The sequence below is a fragment of the Echeneis naucrates genome, chromosome 16, assembly GCF_900963305.1.
Source record: "Echeneis naucrates chromosome 16, fEcheNa1.1, whole genome shotgun sequence".
In the NCBI taxonomy this organism is placed as follows: domain Eukaryota; kingdom Metazoa; phylum Chordata; class Actinopteri; order Carangiformes; family Echeneidae; genus Echeneis; species Echeneis naucrates.
This window is the reverse complement of record NC_042526.1, coordinates 2,671,007-2,689,298: the sequence shown is the minus strand read 5'-3', so window position 1 is coordinate 2,689,298 and position 18,292 is coordinate 2,671,007. Positions and strand designations below refer to the sequence as shown.

At 40.8% G+C, this 18,292-nt stretch overlaps 2 protein-coding genes across 2 annotated transcripts; both read left to right on the top strand.

Moving 5' to 3' along the window:
- Positions 1–229: 229 nt before the first annotated feature.
- On the top strand, positions 230–8,767 carry herpud1 (homocysteine-inducible, endoplasmic reticulum stress-inducible, ubiquitin-like domain member 1). The gene is made up of 8 exons (XM_029522803.1): positions 230–629; positions 1,603–1,680; positions 2,515–2,592; positions 3,286–3,479; positions 3,868–3,978; positions 4,095–4,466; positions 6,328–6,445; positions 6,658–8,767. The coding sequence occupies exons 1-8, from the start codon at positions 477–479 to the stop codon at positions 6,838–6,840; spliced, it is 1,287 nt and encodes a 428-aa protein (XP_029378663.1). The 5' UTR covers positions 230–476; the 3' UTR covers positions 6,841–8,767.
- A 1,599-nt stretch (positions 8,768–10,366) lies between these two features.
- Positions 10,367–16,535, top strand: cetp (cholesteryl ester transfer protein, plasma). The gene is made up of 17 exons (XM_029523520.1): positions 10,367–10,517; positions 11,381–11,495; positions 11,584–11,715; positions 11,998–12,068; positions 12,263–12,350; positions 12,426–12,495; positions 12,600–12,660; positions 12,778–12,869; positions 13,217–13,316; positions 13,573–13,652; positions 13,985–14,035; positions 14,125–14,277; positions 14,605–14,672; positions 15,356–15,398; positions 15,803–15,875; positions 16,250–16,335; positions 16,416–16,535. Exons 1-17 carry the CDS (start codon positions 10,367–10,369, stop codon positions 16,491–16,493), a joined length of 1,512 nt encoding a protein of 503 aa, XP_029379380.1. The 3' UTR covers positions 16,494–16,535.
- Positions 16,536–18,292: the final 1,757 nt, after the last annotated feature.

Sequence of the window (18,292 nt, the reverse complement as noted above, 5' to 3'; positions counted from 1 at the left end):
TATAGAGCCCTCGTTAATAAATAAACGATCTTTGAACGGAATTATAAAGATTTGCGCATGCGCATTGGTGAGGAAGCGGCCCCTACCTTCCACGTAACCAATCAGGTGCTGACGTAACCATTCAGGAGGTGACGTAGCCAATCAGGAGCTGATGTAACCATGCAGGAGCTGACGCAGCCAATCAGGAGCGGCCACCGTGTTTGGAAACAAGAGTCCTCCCCGCCGAAGGCCCGGATGACGGCTGCTTTATCCCGGCAGCAGGACAGACTCACGACCAGAGTCAGCTGAAGCTCCAAACGGCACGATTTGGGTTTTATTCATTTTTTTTGTTATTTTTGCCTTCACCTCCCCACGGGAGGGCCTCCATCTTTGTTTCATTTTAACGACCGCGGCCGTTGCCAAGGGAACTGTGACGTGCGGCGCCGCGTGCATACAGAGACAGTATAAAAAAGAAAGAAGAAGAAGACAAAAAAAAAATGGATGAAGGAGATTCTCAACAAGAGATGATCAAACTTCTCATAAAAACGCCCAACCAGAACCAGGAGGACCTGTTGGTCGAAGACATCCAGCCGAACTGGACCGTGGAGGACCTGAAGACGCGGCTGTCGGCTGTGTTCCCCTCCAAACCGGTGAGTTTTTAAAGTTAGCCAGCGAACGTCGGAGGAAGTAGTTCAGCCAGATGCTCACACACACACACACACACACACACACACACACACACACACACACACACACACACACACACACACACACACCTTCCCCCCAAAAAATAACCTGTACAACAATCTGACATATTCATTCACCACCCCGAGAGTATTTAACTTACTTTTCTTATAAAACTAACAGAAAGAGAAACTATTCAAAAGGGGGGAACTGGAGAGTCACGTCAACATTGGAAAAGCTTTGAGCTGACTTCGGCTGTTTGTTATTATCTGTTAAAGATCCTCTCAAGATAGTAGCTGTTTGATAATGATTGTAAAGAAAAGAGTTGAGTGGCAGAGTGATCCCCTAAGAGTTGGCAGATACTTAAAAACCTTATTCATTTATTTATTTATTTATTTATTTTACCAGAGAGGTCTGGAAATAAGCAGAGCCCCTGAAGCAGAAACAGGATCTTAATGTTAAACTGGGACCTGACAGAGAAGATGCAAATAAAACGTGATCAGACGAGTTGGGGCCAGGAAGTAGACTGTAAAATGTCTCAGTCCTGGTGAAAAGCCAGGTGTTAAGAGTACCAAAGAGTTTTCACTTTAATGTACTAATGTGAAATGTTCATCTCCCTCTTAGTAGGCATCCATTTATTTTTTTTAGTCCTACCAAGAATAAGTTTACAGTGCTCTTTTTTGTGGCTGCGTGTGTTTATATTTTACCTTTTTACATACCTTTTTCCACAAAGCTTCACTCAACAATGATTTTGGTGTGAATTTTCCACTCAGCAGCAAGGTAAATACAACTATCAATGACACAGTGGAAAAATTCCTCAAGGTAGTTTCACACCAGAAAGCTCAGCAAAGTCAAACAGCTGCCCAGATAAGTGTGAAATTACTTAATCCTAAAAAAATATGGTACTCAAGAGATGCCAATAATTTCTCCTTTCTTTAGGCTGTGAATGACCAAAGACTGATCTATGCTGGTAAACTGCTGTCCGACCATCAACACATTAAAGACATCTTCAAGCAGGTTTGTGTTCATTTTCCTAGAATCTCTTGTTATTAAAGTTTTACTTCTTTCTACAAAACCTGAAACCACTAAGACTCAGTTAATTCCCTTAAGTTATTATCTACACCAAAAACAAAGCTTCTGTAGTGTAATAACTCATCAACTGCTATTTGAAACCCATCTCAGTTTAATGACATGCAATTCAACAGAATGATAAGATATTCATTAAAAACCATAGAAAGTGAGCCATATTTAACTCTATGATGGTAAGATTTATTGTAGAGTACTTGCACCAGACTGCATTAATTGTAGATGGCTGAACCTAATAAATTGATACTTGAGTGGATGTGCCTTTATTCTGCTGTCATATTAACAAACTGTTTCATAAGGCTTTGAAGCTGGAGAAGGGGTTTGTTGTGTGTCATAAAAACCTGTAGAGTGTTTTTCAAGTGACCTTTTTGTGTGAGACTCCCAGTAGAGGCTCGTAGTTGCTACAGATGAGAAAGTACCAGCTGTGACACGAGGTCAGCACTGTTTAATATCCAGGAATAACCACATCATTTGTGGTTTTTGATTCTGTCCAGTGGGCTGTGGCATCTTTAGAAAAATCTCTCTTATCAAACTGTAAGGTTCAGTCTCAATATCAAGTCAAAACTGTTTGCTCTGATCCTGATCCATTTTCTTTGGTTTTGTGTGAGTGGGACTTAGTTATTTTTGGAAGAACCAAAGTCACACAGTCCTTCTCCTCCTCCTAATCACATTGTGAACATGAGCCAAATGTGTCATGTTCACTGTCACCTCCAAAAAGATCTTTTAACTGTGCCTTTTACTAATGACACATTTATTTCCTCTCAGACGGACCCCACTCCAACAGTACACCTGGTGTGTGCGTGCAGGAATCCACTTACCGGATCGCTGGGCGCAAGACCTAAGGTGAGGAGAAAAAACGGTTTATTTAGCCACTAAGAGAAATGATGCTGCTAGATTCCCTCTCACCCAGTGTAACTGCTGATATAACTTTTCATTTGAAAGATTCATGTGTTTTTAAAATCTTTTCCCCTGGACTGATTCTGATTCAGTTAATCAAGTTCATCAAGTTCCTGCCTGCTAAGTGAAACCCCTGTTGGCTACATATTTACATTTTGAGGCCATGTAAGCAGAACAGTTTGGTTTCACGATTTGCTCCAGTCGTAAACAAATTAGTAGCTGTCCTAACAGATTTTCAGACTGGTTTTATTTCTCTTTTTTTTTTTTTTTTTTTTTTTTACCAGTAGCTGCTTTCTAATGATGGTTAACAGGATAGCATGATTCCCATCTGCTTTAATAACCACTTAATGCTACATGATCTTTGGATTTAGAAGTACATTCATGAAACACCTAATAGGTGAAGAATGTGGCAGGTTTAGTTTAGAAATTTCTCCACCTGCTCCGTCATTAGTATTCCCCCATGAAGTGGTTATGTTTCACTTCGTCAACTTGCACAACTCCACTTCAGTTTCAAGATGGAAAGTGCACCCAAACAGAACTCTTTTCAGTTTCAGTTATTTTTCTGAAAAGGGGGTTTTTGTTTCATGGACTGACACTGATAATGTTTAAGCTGTTTTATACAAATTTTTACCCCTACAGACTAAAGCAACAGAACCAAGGCCAATGGCAGCCTCCAATTCACCCAGTCCCAGCAGCTCCCCTGCAGTCCAGACTCCTAACGCACCAGAGCTGAGGCAGAGGAGACAGACCTCTTCAGCTTCAGCTGCTGCCCCTGCTCACACAGACACCCCAGTATCTCCACCGTGGAGTCCTGCATGGCCTGCTGCTGCAATGTAATGCATAAAGGAAGAGCTTGTCTATCTGTTCAAGTGTGTTACCGGAAACCATGTGACTGTGGTTTGGTTTTCAAAACAAAATTACCCTGATACCATCTAACATCACATTAATACACAGAAAATCTAAGTGAACGCAACCTAGAATTCACTGTGACCCCAAACAATTTCCTTTGACTTCTATCCACGTGATAGAATACTACGTAATTTACAGGATGTGTTTAAGCAAACATTCTGCTTGATAATCATCAATAATTGGTGAACCCTGATTGAAAAGCCCCCTGGATTGTCAGCCAGAAATTAGTTTTAATTGTGTGCAATTCAAATTGCAAATCGGCAAAGGTTGCATTTTTGAAGATGTTGATGGTCTCTGTTTTTGTTGCTGCAGGAATGGAGCACCACAGATGAATCAGCCAGCCTTTCCCAACTACTCCCTCTACAGCCCTCAACAGCTTCTTTGGCTCCAGCATGTCTACGCTAGGCAATATTATATGCAATAGTGAGTTTTTCATGCACACATTTTTAATTCATATTACTTTCCAATTGCTAAGAGTGGTTATTGTTGCCTTGCATACTTTCTGTACTTATGAGATTAATTTTGTTTTATACTAACAGTCAGGCAGCCTTGGCAGCAGCAGGCACCGTTCCCCCTGCACCGGCCTCAGTCACTGGCCAGTACCCTCCTGTTCCTCCCCACCAGGTACCCGTGCCAGCCGCCTTAGCCAATCAGAATCCCATCAACAACCTGCCGGCAAATCAGAACCCAGCCCCGAATGGCGCCTTCATCAACCCAGGTGAGGCCAACCAGAATATGCGGATGAACGCACAGGGTGGTCCTGTAATGGAGGACGAGGAGGACATGGAGCGTGACTGGCTGGACTGGTTGTACTCCGCCGCAAGGTTCTGCGTTCTGTTGATGATCGTGTACTTCAACTCCAACCTGAGTCGCTTTCTGCTGGTGATGAGCACGCTCCTTCTCATGTACCTGTAAGTCTGATTAGTTTACATCCTGGTTGATGACTAAACCTTTTCATTGTTTAACCACAACAAACAAAATATGGCTGAGCAGCCACACCACACTTCCGTGAATTACTTAAGAGCTCTCTGCTGTTGGGCTGTTAACCTTAATGGCCTCTTGCTGGCATTCAGTGGCTTTTTTGAAAGCAAGAAAAATCAGCAACTGAAAATAGTGATCACTAAATGCACCACATTCTCTTTGTGATTGTACATGCCAGTAAATTCAATTAGGTAATAGAATCAGAAGTTTAGCAGCAAACCTGATGAATCCACGTAATTCTGTTGTTGTTGCAGTTGTTGAGTGATTGTGTGTACAGCCAAGCCCTCAAATAAAAGCCTGACAGCTTGCTGACAGAGGGAAAGGCGGAAAAGGAAGGCTGAAATGGTTTGAGCAGTTGTATGCAGTGCAGTTTTCATGGAAATCTCAAAATTCTTATCGTCGGGTTTCCCATGTTGCAGTTCAGTCACTTCCTCATTCTACAGAAGAAGCTCTGTCCCCACTGATTTGCTGGAATTTATTTATTTATTTATTTATTTATTAAGCTTTGAACGGCCTCAGACCTATTTTCAATTCATTCTAACGCTTCTAATGTTATAATGATAGGGAATATTTTTATTATGCTACATATAAATAAACCACTGTCCATTTTCATAATTAGTGAATGTAAGTTGTTATGGTCTCAGTCATACCGGTGTTTATGGATTTAATTTGTGTCTGTGTGGAGTAAGTGAGAAATTAGAAGTGCAGTTGAGTGATCTAGTTTCTTCATCTCTTGTTTTACTATCATAGCTTGTTTGTTTTGACAACATATTTGGTTATTCCAATTTCCTTTCTTCATCAGTTTTTTTTTGTTTGTTTTCCCCTTTATGTTTTTTTAAGACATTTCAGAGACTTTGATAAATATTCTACGGAAGCTCGTAAATATTTTGGGATTTTACATGTTGTGAGTCGTGTTCACATATCTTCACCCTGACCTTTAATCTGGCTTCACAAGTTGAATCTTTATAAGATGGATGCTGCTGAATCATCAATTCCAGTTTATTGTGAAAAGTAGTGTGAAAAAATGTGTAAATAACCAAACTCGGACAATTCAAACATTCACAAAAAGATACATTTTTAACGATGTGATAATGTTGGTTGAGTTGTCACTTTTAAATGAAAGTGAAGCATTTATTTAAATGTGAAGAAAGACAAGACCATACTTGACCTGTAATAACCTCTTCTTATTTAAACTTTCCTGTATTGAAGTAGTTGACCCTGTGCACCAGCAGAGGGCACTCTTGAACTGAATAATGTTCCATGTTGTCCCCCCCCTCCCCTTTGTCTACCATGTCCTAGTTACATAACCTCTTATGTACAGACATGTACACACGCATGATATGGCGTCCAAACATAAAGTGACTGGTGAACATATTCTGTGGATTAGAAAAGTGAGGAAGAACAAATTCCTCAAAGATACAGAAATGCTATTATTGCTGTAATTTCTCTGAAGATAAAATAAATTGCATCTGAAATTTTCATAGCAAAAAGAGCAGGATGTTAAGTATTGTGTGTGTATGAGAAAGTTGGCAAAGTAAAATCTAATCTAATGCATGACATAAATGTTTGTTTTGTTTCTTTGTTTTTGTTTTCTTAACTCAACATTTTCTGCGTTTGCATGTGTTTCATAGTCCTAGTAGAGAACGAGGAAATGTAGGAGGAAAGAGAGAGAAAGAAAGGTCCCCTGCTGACAGTCACCGGACATTATGATTATGTAATTTTTATTGAACCACTAGGCCACCAGAGCAGACCATAAATTTTTTTCCTGTTTTTTTTTTTTTTTGTCCGCAGGCACACAGCTGGTTGGTTTCCCTTCAGAAGGCTTCAGGGTCAAAGACGCAACCATCTCCAGCCCCCTGATGGCCAGCACAACCAGCAGAATGAAAACATGATCCCAAATCCAAATCCAGTAAGAAGCAATCTCCCAGTTTCTTACTGCTTGTCTGGTTTTATTCAATTGTGGGTTAAAACTCCTTTGGGCATCATCATCCATTATCCCAGCAGTTCAAGGTTCCCGTTTTTTCGGGTCTTGACTTTAACCTGTGTGCAGTCTTGGATCTTTAAAGTTTAAAATATTTCAAGTAAGCAAATTGATGGTAATTATATTTCTTGTGTCTTCAGGATGATGAGTTGGCCAACAGACAAAGGGAAGAAGCTCCAGCCGCAGTAGATGGATCTGAAGGACCAATGACAGCAGTTTTAGTTCCTCCTCACAGGGTGTCGGTCATGTGGACAGCCTGGGTATTCTTCAAAACTTTCTTCTCCTCCCTCATACCAGAGCTTCCTCAAGGTATGGCCAACTGAACACCCAGAACAGACGACTGTTGGAGATAACAGACTGTTTTCAGCAGGGAACAAGTGTTCCCCTGAAACGGGAGTGGAAGAGCAAGAAAGATTTATGGAGCTGTCACTTTGAGAAGAAAAAACAAAGAACAGGGGCATTGTATGCAAATCAACAATGGTGAGGACCTACCCAACACAATCTTGGACAATAGTGCAAATTGCTGTTAAACACCAGTAACAAAACAGTGCCAAACCCTTGGATTTCTCAAAATGTGGAAACTGGGAACAAAAGACACAGCAGACTAGAAGCACCAGATATTGTCTAATAATTATTCGATAGGATCCGAGTTCTGTATCTGATCTGCTTTCCACTGATGGTTGTTTTTAGCCCAACTCAAAGGGTTTTTGTTCTTTCACATGGATTAAGACGAGTTCAGATGCCTGGAAGTCCAGAGTAGGAGACAGCTGAGGGCAAAGACACAGACCTCTTGTCTCACACTGTTGGACCTTGGTGCCTAAACTATTCTTCCTGTCACGAGGTTTTTGTACATGAGGCTCCTGATTCAGCTGGATTTGAAATCAGCTCATAAATTCAACTTCCACAGACAGGTTTTTTTTTTTTTCCAGTATGAACTACTAGTGTATAGAACCTGTATTTGATTCCAGCAATAAATGTAAGTCAGATGTGTTCCACTTAAAAAAAAAAAAATACTGTTCCTGGCCATGGAAGCAGAGGAAGGTCAAAAGGATGCAAGCTGAAGTTACAAAATTTAAGTTCATAACCGACAACAATTCGTGTGAGTTAATATTTTGACATGGGCAGTTACAATATGAATGAAGAACTTTTATTTGTTTGGGATCCACAAAATATTCCTGATAAATGTTTGTTAGAAAAGACCAGTTCAGCTCACTCAAATTCAAGACAGATGATGATCAAAGTAATGTTTAAATGCTGTAAATGAATTCCACACAAGAAGTGTGGTGATTCCCTTCTTTGCCTTCATAAAGTCACTGTACTGAATATTTGACGGCCAACAGGACCTGATCATGAGCAGAACTGAACTCGTCAAAACGAGAAGACTAAGATCATTAAACTTTCATATCACTTTCCTTTCCGTTCTCTTTCAGATCGCTTTATTTTCTGCCAAATCTTTGGGTACATTTTCTGTAAAGTATAAAAAAAAAAAAAAGTAAATATCTGTACACCAAGCACTTTACAATGTTTATTTTATGCAAGCTTCTTTACTCTTAGAAGATTTATGTTTAATTATTCTTCACTCGAAGATTTCTAATATAAATATTTGGCCTGTTGGGCTCACAGTTTTTTCTGTGGTGGCACTAAGTTTAAATTTTCAGGTCAAGCCTAAAATCCTATTCAGAAAAAACTGGTTAAAGATGAGATCAAAGCTATTTAAATGACAGTGAATATTATTTATCATGTCAGAAATGATCTATAGAATAAATGGCATTAAGGGGCATCCTGCTCTCTTTACACCCCCATTTTGCTGCCTTCTGTGATTTAGCTCATTCACTTAACCTTCCAAGTTCAAACCAAAAATCGGTATAATGAAATCACTCCATATAAGAATGTCGATCTTGTGTTCACTGACCACGCAGGTCACTTTACACAAGTCTTTGACATCAGTCCAGTCGGATTATTAACTGATAATTGTATTTTATTCCGACAAGGTTCAGTACAACTTTAAGTAAACTGAAAGTAATTTGCTTCTTTCTGCACTCATTGATATATTTTTTTTTTATTTGGGGGGGGGGGGGGTGTGTGCTGCAATAACCCCTGCTTTATCACAAGTCAGCTATGTTTAACTTGGAAGTTTCATATTAAGACTTGAAGAGTTTCTCTGTTTTTGTTGGTCTCGCTGTGAGAAATGCTTATCGATGAATGAATCGTTCGTCGAGGACTGGATGCAATAAACGTTCTTAACTTTAATCAGCCCTTTATTGTTGTGCTATTTGTTAAAGATGTGATTTTAATCGAGACAACATTTCTGCAGATATCAGTACAAAGAGCACAGCTGGAGTTCTTTGAACCCGTGTTTAAATGCAGAGATTCTCTGAAGCTGATAGCGTTTTGGGACACACATGTAGGAACACTCAGCGGTTTCACCAAGCCGACAACTAACATGAGCAAAATTATCTCCTTACAGTAAATCTGCGTGTGTTCAAATTCCACCTGACACATCACCTCACAGTGTGGGCTAACATTAGCATCAATCTAGAGTTTTTATCTCATACAACTCAGGTTTTTATTTTTTTCTCCCTCTGCAGAGAATTCTAAAAAAAGAATAAAACAACATGAAGCTGAAAACTTTGTCATGCATATTAAACACAAACATTACGCTTGGAGGAATCAAACTAAATCAGCCGGTTTGTGTCAAAATTAGTTTTGCAGCAAAGCCCCGTGACTCTTTTCTAACTGCCAGCTTCCTTTGTTTCCTCCTTTGTTTTGTCACTCTGAGAGATTCAGCTCAGGTCCTTCCTCTCTGGATGCTTCAGTCCAGGTCCACGTGGTGTCTTCTCACACCCTGTAACTGTCCTGTGGGCTTTTTCTTCAGGACTTACACCATGGCTTTTTTTTTATTATTATTATTTAAAATAAGTCATGAGAGGAAAATGTTCACTCTGCTGCTTCTCAGGGGTCGTGTTTACAGATGAGTCATTTGTCAGGATTTGCTTTTGTTATGCTGATTTCATCCACCAGATGGTGAAGTGTATCTCTAACTGAAAGTGGTGGAGGCCAGAGGGAAAATGTACTATTGTAAGTTTAGTTCAGTTCATTTTTTTGTGTGTTGATGTTGTCTACATACAGTTGTCTTCTACATCTAGTTTCACTGTGAGGGAGCTCTCGTCCGTTAAACACACAGAGCTGATGTGTTTTACCTGCTACAGGCAGGGAAAGGAGAGGAAGTTTGAAACCTGCTCCACAGTTGGTTTATTTCAGGTTTCTGATCATTTTCTTTCACTGCACTTTCCCTAAAGCGATAAAAATGTTCCATGTTTCTTATTTCTGCGGCACGTTCAGCATCGATTCAATGCTTCTGCTTCATGTCCTTCACTGCAGCGGCCCTTTACTAAAAGCAATCCATAGAGTGAAGAAATGCCAATTGATTTTGTTAACATCAAATCTCTGCACTGTAGTCTGAATAGTTGGAGTTTGTGTACTTGCCCGAGGAAACCTTGTACTTTGGCCAGTTTACTTTAAGGGAACCTTGCGTGGAAGGCAGTGTTTGTCCTTCCATCAAGTGTGAATCACACAGGTTTGTCTGTCTCTGATTGGATGAAGGACGGGGGTTCTCTGCAGATAGTTAAAGTAAAGAAACAAAAAACAAAAACATAACCCTGCAAGATCAGCCACAACTGACGGGAACTGGAGTCTGTAAAGGGAACAACGAAAGGGTCTGGAGCTGAACTGAGGTCGGGTCAGTTGCATCTCAAGAGGACTCCGCTGATTCAACTTGTGTAAGAAGAGAAAGTCACTGAGGGACAGAAAGAGCCGGCCGCAGTTAGTCCACAGACTCTCAGAGCTGAAATGACTCGTGAGGTTTTCCCACCACTGCTCCTGCTCCTGGTCCTGCTCCTGCCTCTGTTTGGGGCGTCCCAGCGCTGCCTGCAGGACCCCGTGTCAGCCTACAGATTTACGGGAACCGTGTGCCGGCTCACCCACCCTGCTGCTGTTGTGTGTGAGTGTGATTTTGATTTGGTTTTTGGTGTCACTCAGTTAATCAATTCAAAGCGTCATGCTTCGTCTCATGAGCTGATGAAATGTGAGTTTTCACTCCAGTGTTGACGTTTGTGGTTCCACTGATCCATAAAATCACACTTTGTCTGACCTGTTTCTCTGAAACACAACTCAGTTCAGTTTAACTTTGACAGAAAATTTCTGAGCACAGTTGTTTTTTTTTTTGTTTGTTTTTTGTTTTTTCTTAATCTGAAACCCTTTGAGGTCCATTTTCATTTCAAACTCTGCTCTGACCTGATCTCTGAAATCACAGTAAGGAAACCTGATTGGTTTAGAGGTGACGGCTGATCGTGATCAAATGGCCACTGAAAACACAGCAAATGAACAGCTGCTTTTCCAGAACTGGACAGGATGTCTTTCTTATCTACACTTTTACTAGATATTTACCTAGAAAGGATTCATGAGAAAACAAAACCGCCAACGCTGCTAGGTATGTGCCAGTAAATGCAGCACTGAGGGTCAGATAACATATCAAATGACTGCTCTATTCTGATCTGAATGGATGAACAAATCTAAACTCATTTTGATTTTGCAGATGACCTTTGACACAGAAGTGGCTAAAAACCTAAAAAAAAAAAAAAAAAAAGCAACATGATTAATGAAAAATCAAACTTTCACAACAGAAACTGTGATTTCTCAATCAAGCTTTAGAGATGCCTCAGCCTCAGATCATCTGGGAGGTGGGCAGGAAATCCAACTTTCAAATTCAGCAGAATTCCCAACAAATGCTTAAAGTTGCGTTTCACCACTTAAATATGACTTACTTGTGTTGTTTGTTTTTTGGTTTTTTTTTTTTCGTGGCAGTGAATGAGAAAACCACGAAGGTTATCGAGGCAGCGTTCCAGCACGCCAAATATCCGAGTGTGAAGGGAGAGAAATCCCTGCTGTTCGTTGGCAGAGTCACATATGGCCTGGAGAAGTGAGTGGACACGTACGGCTTACACACATGCATGGAGAGTGATCACAGCATGAAGCCAACGTTGTGTTTCTCCATTTGGCCCGTTCAGTTTGGAGATTCACAACCTGTCGATTGGACGCAGTGCGTTCGAGCTGCGAGCAGGCGAGGGCATCGCCATGGAGATAAGCAACGTGTCTGCCATCTTCAGAGGGACCATCCAGTACGGATATGGCAGCTGGCTGTGAGTCTAAATGTGTGTGTGACCAGCAACATCGCACATCGTGTCGTTTGCATGTGTGTCAGAACAAAAAGGAAGTGGTGCCATTTCAAAGGTGAGAAAGAAGGCCATTTTCCCATAGATTTCAATACGACGGCCAGGATAACCAGTGGAGTTGGCTTCGCTTCACAAACCAAGCGTCTGTGTCGTTTCTTTTGATGAACATCCTGTTAATCCCAATCTGAACAGGAATGGACAAACCACACTCAGACTGTCTTTACTCATTTCTTCGTCTTTTCCCTCCAGCGTCAATCTTGGACATTCAATTGACTTCGAAGTGGATTCTCAGATCGATCTGGGAATAAACCCCAAACTTTGTAAGTACCTTCATTTTCTACGTACAAAAACACGTCAGTACACATCAAACTAAAGAGTACTGATGGAATCTACAGGGAACCCATTCATGTCTGATTCTTACTGACAGCCGCAAAGCTATAAGCAGACTTTTGATTTAATCTTGAATGTCCTCTTATAATTTTTCTCTTGTATCTCCTCATGTGGCCTGTGTCAGACTGCGGTAAAGGAAAAGTAGCAGCAGACACGTCTGACTGTTATCTCAACTTTCACAAGCTCCATCTGCATCTGCAGGGCGACAAAGAGTACGTCCCAAAACGGCCGAAAAGAAGAACCTAAATGTTCGTCTCTGTTAACGTGTGTTTGTTTTTGTTGGTCAGGCCAAACTGGCTGAAGAAGCTCTTCACAGACTTCATCACCTTCACCGTCAAACTGGTGGTCAAGGGGCAGGTGAGGGCAAGTGGGGCAACAATCAAAGATAAAGGGAATCAGGGAAAATATTTTAGCCGCTGTGATGAGTTTGTTTTGTTTTGTTTTTTTTTTACCAAATGCAGATCTGCAAGGAGATCAACAAGGTGGCAAACATACTGGCTGATTTCATCCAAGACACAGCTGGTGAGTGTGTGTGTGATCATATCTCTAAATCTTTTCTTTCAGAGAGCTTCCTGTGGTTAACAGTCTTCATAACTTTGGCCGTTTGTGTTCATAAATCAAATAATTGTGTGTTTCCAGAGGACTTCCTCAGTGATGGAGACATCAGCGTGGACATTGGTATCACCACCGCTCCTGTCATCACCGCTAACTACATCGAATCGTATCACAAGGTGAGTAAAAGGCCGTGCGTGGGACTAGACACACACACAAACCATCTCCAGATGATGAAAATAACCATCTTCCATCACGAACAGTGTCGTTGTGTACTTCCTGTCAGCGTTGACACATTCCGACACCTAAACCAGCCTAAGATTTGGTTAAATACGTAAATTAAACACGTTCTTTTTTACTTCTGGGTCTAAGTTAAATACAGAACTTGTCAGCATTACAAACGCTGAATGACTCTAGTTTATGCCTTTATGTTTCAGATTCAAACAGCAGCTTGAAACACAAAGAATTTTTTTTTTTTTTTTGCTATAAAAAATCATATTACTGTTTTGTTTTTTGTTTTTTCGAGGGGCTGACCAAGTACAACAAAACAACAGCTGTGATCAGTGACTCTGCTTTCCATCCCAGCCATCTGACTGAAAACAGGATGCTCTACTTTTGGCTGTCAGGTCATCACATTTTGTATTGAAATCTGATAAAGGAAGTATTTTACAATGGCTTTTCTCAATAATGTTTTTGGTTTGAGGACGTACGTTCATGGTGAGATATTAACAATTATTAAAATGGATTTATGTTTATGTCACTAAAGTCAAATCCATTAAAATCGTGTCCATTTCAAACAAATCCATTATGTTGAAAATCCCGTGACAATGACGTGACGTCACAAAGAAGGAAACTTCTCTGTACTCTGTGTTTTGACCTTAGACCAGGTCTTAAACCCCCTGGTGACCGCAGCCCACCAAGATGGCCGCTTCCAGCTGAACATCACTGGAGCAGAGATCACCGTGAGTACGCAGACCGTCACCTTTCTACATCTGGAGACTGTTTTACTGTCCGTTACGTTTTCAGAAAATGGAAACTTTCGATCCGATGCTTCAGTTGCACTTTAGAGTTACAAAGCTTGCCATTAATCCCGGACTGTGGCTGTATTGTGTTTAGTGTTTAGAAGAACAGATATTGTCATTTGAAAAACCGAAATAAAGCTTCCACTGTTCACCAGATTTACAGTTTAAACCAGAAAAAACTGACAAAGGTGGCACTTATGGATGAGACGTTATTGGAAAATGACAGATTCATATTGGTTTTATTACTTATATGCTGCTGTGCCGTCTCTCAGGAGCTTTTCGGGACAAGTCTGTCCTCTGCCACGCCTGAGTTCATCAGACAGGTAAAGGGAAGACGCTCCCAAATACAGTGCAGACATTTACACCTTTAAAAAGGGTGACGCATCATTTTTATGTCTGTCTGCGTGTCCAGTGTCTGGAATCAGGTTCTCCGGAGCTGAGGGTGAGGAGTTCATCTGCTCCCTTCCTGAACACCTCGTCCACCTCCGGGACGACGGTCTGGGCTCAGGCCTCCGGGGAGCTCTACTGTGGGAGTGAAGGCCGACCGCTGCTCGTCTTCCAGACGGTGCTGTGACGCACATTTTCAGCTAACATAACCATTTAGATGAGTTTTCTATTCCATGCTTGCAAAAGTCAAACCCATCCCGGGGTCTGCGATCAGATGGGCTCATTTTAAAATGTTAGACATTTAAAGTTTGATGTCACCAGGTCTGATTTATAATTCTTTGTTTTTGCTTGAGGAAAAATTCAGTGTGCTGAAATACTTAGAGCAGTAATATCTGCCCATCAACGCTTTATACTGCATTTTCAGAATATAAATAATTAAGCAAACAGCTCAGTTTGAAAACATTAAGGCGGGGATATAATAATGAGAGATGTTTTTCATGTGAAGAATGTGACCTTGGATGTCAGAGCTTCGTATGCCAACAAGAAGGTTTTCCTGCATGGCAACGCGTCGCAGTAAGACCCTTCTTGTTCATTTCTCTTTCAAACACATTCACATTCTTGGTTTGGTGACAGTGTCTTTGCATCAATCAACAATCAGAAAACAGTCAGATCGTGTGCTTTTGGGGTTTTCTCCACAGAAAGTCAGCTCCTCATTTAAAACCTCGATATAATCAGGAGGTCCCAGTGAGATCCAGATACATAAACAGAAGAGCAGACAACACAAAGGCATAAACAAGATGATAAAGAGCTCTGATCATCTGGTGCTTTAATGTTAGAGGCCAGCACCGTTAAACACCATTTTGTGTGCCCTTGTTTCCTGTTTCACACCGAGAGTGAGACAGGAAGTTCACTTGAAGCATGAACCGCTAGACAGCAAGGAAAAAAAAAAAAAAACCTCACCCGGACATCACCCAGCCCCCCAGCTGTCTCCTGAATGCCTCATCTCATTTAAAAAACCAAACACTCTTCACTGAAGGTTATTTAGCTGCTGGCACAAACTTTTTGAGGACTTTACGGGAACACTGGCTCTGTTAGCTTGGAAATTAAGTTTTTCACCAACTGACTCTTTTTACTGATCTGTTTTCATTGTTGACTGAACAGTTGAGCAGTTTCAAATCACTGAATGTGTCGTTTTCTGAATGACATGATAAAAATCTTTGTGTGCAGTCTGTAACCATAATCTCTCTCTCCTTCAGGATCTTTATAATAAAAGCAGAGCTGCCCTCACAAAACCAACAGGTAAAATTTTTAGTTTTGTTCATCTGATCTCAATCAATAATCAATGATTAGTTAAGAAGGTGAAAGCAGAAGAACTGGAAAAATGGAGCCTGATATAGAGCAGGAGTCTCCAGCTCCGGTCCTGGAGGGACACTGTCCTGCAGGTTTTAGATGGTTCCTGCTCCAACACAGCTGATTCACATGATCAGTGATTCTTCAAGCTCTGCTGAAGCCTGATAAGGAGTCACTCAGTGGAATCAGATGTGTTGGAGCAGGAACGATCTAAAACAAGCAGGACAGCAGCTCTCCTGGATTGTTGGTGACCTCTGATACAGATGATTACAGGTATAAATGTGGATATCTGATCGAAATGGTTTTGTCCCCAATGAAAACGTTTCAATGTGCCGTTCTTCTTCTGCTTTCAGCAGCTGGATGAGGTTCAGTCGGAGTTCATCAGAGAGGCTGTGGAGAAGATTGGCGTTCCCAAAGTGTTGTCAGGTTAGAGGGGAAATCACCAAAACCTCATCCAGTATATTTCCCTTGAATGTCTTCTACCTACTAAAACACTTCAACACAAACTTACCGAGCAACCCAGATGTAGATAAAAACCATTCATATTACATAACCTTATTTTTGATTAGCTGAATTTGCTTTAAGACAAATGATGTTTTGCATTTTCGTCTGTGTTGTGAACAACTTAATCTTAAGCAGCAGCTCGCATGAACACAATAACTGCGACCTACAGCGTTAATAACTGCGTTAATAACTGAAACGGCTGCTAGTTTCATCGAATGCCTGTGATGAAAGAAGAAATAAAACCAGATGCGTCTGAAATGAGCTTTCTTGGTAATAATTCCTGACCTGTTTTCCAGTTCTCGAGGTTGAAATAACGCGAGTGCTCGACAAACAGGGAACCAACTTGTTCGATATCGAGAACCCTGAAGTGCTTCCTCGAGATGTGAGTCCTCTCTTTGACCTTTCTCTTCACGTCACAAACCTCTCTGTCTCTCTCATCAGTCTTCTTTCTCATCACTGCAGGGCTTTGTGGTGATTCAGATGGATTTTGGTTTTCCTCATCACCTCCTGGTTCAGTTCCTCAAAAGGACGCTGCAATAACTGGAATTATGTTGTAGCTTTTTTTTTTTTTTTTTTTTTGGGCCATGTTCATATGGACAACAAAAGCACCTTATTGGCTCAATTACACTTTGACCAAGATTCTCTTTAAATATAACCACCTCCTCAGCTCTCTGTTCAGTCTACACTTTTAGATGTTTTAAGTAGTTAACTTATTTAACTGTAAAAGTGCAGCTCCCACTGTCCATTTAATCTGTTTCAGACATGCATCTCGTTTACCATCCTGACACTTTGTAAAGAAATTACATTTACTTTGTTTTTGAAGGCAGCATGAGTAGGCTTTTTTTTTTTGTTTTTTTTTTTTTTTTAAGTGTTTTTTCATAATTAGCTTTCACTCTCCAAACTAGATGTGGAAAATGCCTTCAGTGAAAATAGCTGGCAGTGAAACTGCAACAGTGCTTTTGTGAAAGCCTGTTTGTTCCAGAAAATAATCACAAAAAAGATTCCTCTTACCCAACATGAAATGGGGCCACTGCTTCTCTATTGATGATTTAAGTTGCATAGATTGCTCTGATTTTTATCATCTGCCTGTGCTGCCCCTTTATGCCTCATTCCCTTTGTTTGAGGATGAAAACTAAAATTAATTGGGAAAAAATAATTGTATCCACTGGCTTCATTAAGTATTCAAATTCCTTTTTCTAAATGAGATATAAAGAATTATAGTGTGAAAGTTAAAGTATTCAGGTTATGGTGGCACAAGCTGTGACCTGGTAAATTTTCATTTACATCCTCTTTGCTTTCATTTTCTTTCACGTGCAATTGGAACCGATACATCATTCTGAACGGCAAACAGCTCCAACGTCAGTCCATGATGACGAAAGGTTATACACTTGTCTAAATTAAACAGGTGTTGGAACCACCCGTACCCCGTCGCTGGGCATGATTGGTTTTTAGCTCACTCACATTGAATGTTTCTAAACTCTGCCCCAGTTTTTGGAGGCAGGGCGTGAACTCAATGTTTCCCAGCAGCTACCAGATGGCACTGTTGGACCGCTGTGAACGTTTCTGGGCCTCTGAGACAATGATAGCTCAAGTTAATAGCAACAATGCGGTAAATACTCTCATGAATGATTTGTTTTTAATGGTAACATCAGCTGGAGTAAGAAAAAAAACACAGGTGTGTTTACGGTGCATCTCGGTGTCTCATATGTAGAGAATTCATATACAAATGTTGGATTTCTAATTAAATGTAATGTCTCAGAATAAGTTGGATATTAAATCGTTTGAAATGAGTCAGGAATGTTAGAGCTCCAAATGTTGTTCTGGAAACACAGAACACTCGCCAGAAACCTGTTTTCTCTCTGAGAAGATTTTTCCTCTGAGCTCGAATTGTGTTGTTTTTTTTGTTTGGCCTTGGTCCCTTCTCTGTATGCTCAGAAACGCCCTGGGGTTACTTTAATATTTACATTTTTGTGTGTGTGTTGTTTTTTTTTTTTTTTTTTGGGGGGGGGGAGTCTGTGGCAGATAACCAAGTAGAAGCACGTTAACACTTGCCGTCCTCTTACTTTTTTTTTTTTTTTTTTTTTTTGGTCTGTTCATCACGACACATCAAAGAATCCTGTTTACTCACATTTTCCTCTCATTGTCTGTATCTTATTGACCAGAAGCGCAATTGCAGGCAAGTCACACAGACGTAAACAGGCGACTTGCCTGGCTGAAAGCCCCCAGCTGGCCGTGCCAAGCCTTTGGCCTCCCACCACTCTTTGTCTCCCTGTTAACATTCCTCTGCACCGCATTCTTGCCAGGCGGCGTGTCTCTGTGTCAGCATTGGGCACCAAGGC

What these genes read in the sequence shown, in the direction of transcription:
- herpud1 (XM_029522803.1), top strand. Translation starts at nt 477, where the DNA reads ATGGATGAAGGAGATTCTCAACAAGAGATGATCAAACTTCTCATAAAA. An exon ending in GCATGGCCTGCTGCTGCAAT is followed by an intron (nt 3,480 to 3,867) that starts GTAATGCATAAA and finishes TTGTTGCTGCAG; the next exon opens with GAATGGAGCACCACAGATGA. An exon ending in TGATCCCAAATCCAAATCCA is followed by an intron (nt 6,446 to 6,657) that starts GTAAGAAGCAAT and finishes TTGTGTCTTCAG; the next exon opens with GATGATGAGTTGGCCAACAG.
- cetp (XM_029523520.1), top strand. Translation starts at nt 10,367, where the DNA reads ATGACTCGTGAGGTTTTCCCACCACTGCTCCTGCTCCTGGTCCTGCTC. An exon ending in TCACTGGAGCAGAGATCACC is followed by an intron (nt 13,653 to 13,984) that starts GTGAGTACGCAG and finishes GCCGTCTCTCAG; the next exon opens with GAGCTTTTCGGGACAAGTCT. An exon ending in CGTTCCCAAAGTGTTGTCAG is followed by an intron (nt 15,876 to 16,249) that starts GTTAGAGGGGAA and finishes CCTGTTTTCCAG; the next exon opens with TTCTCGAGGTTGAAATAACG.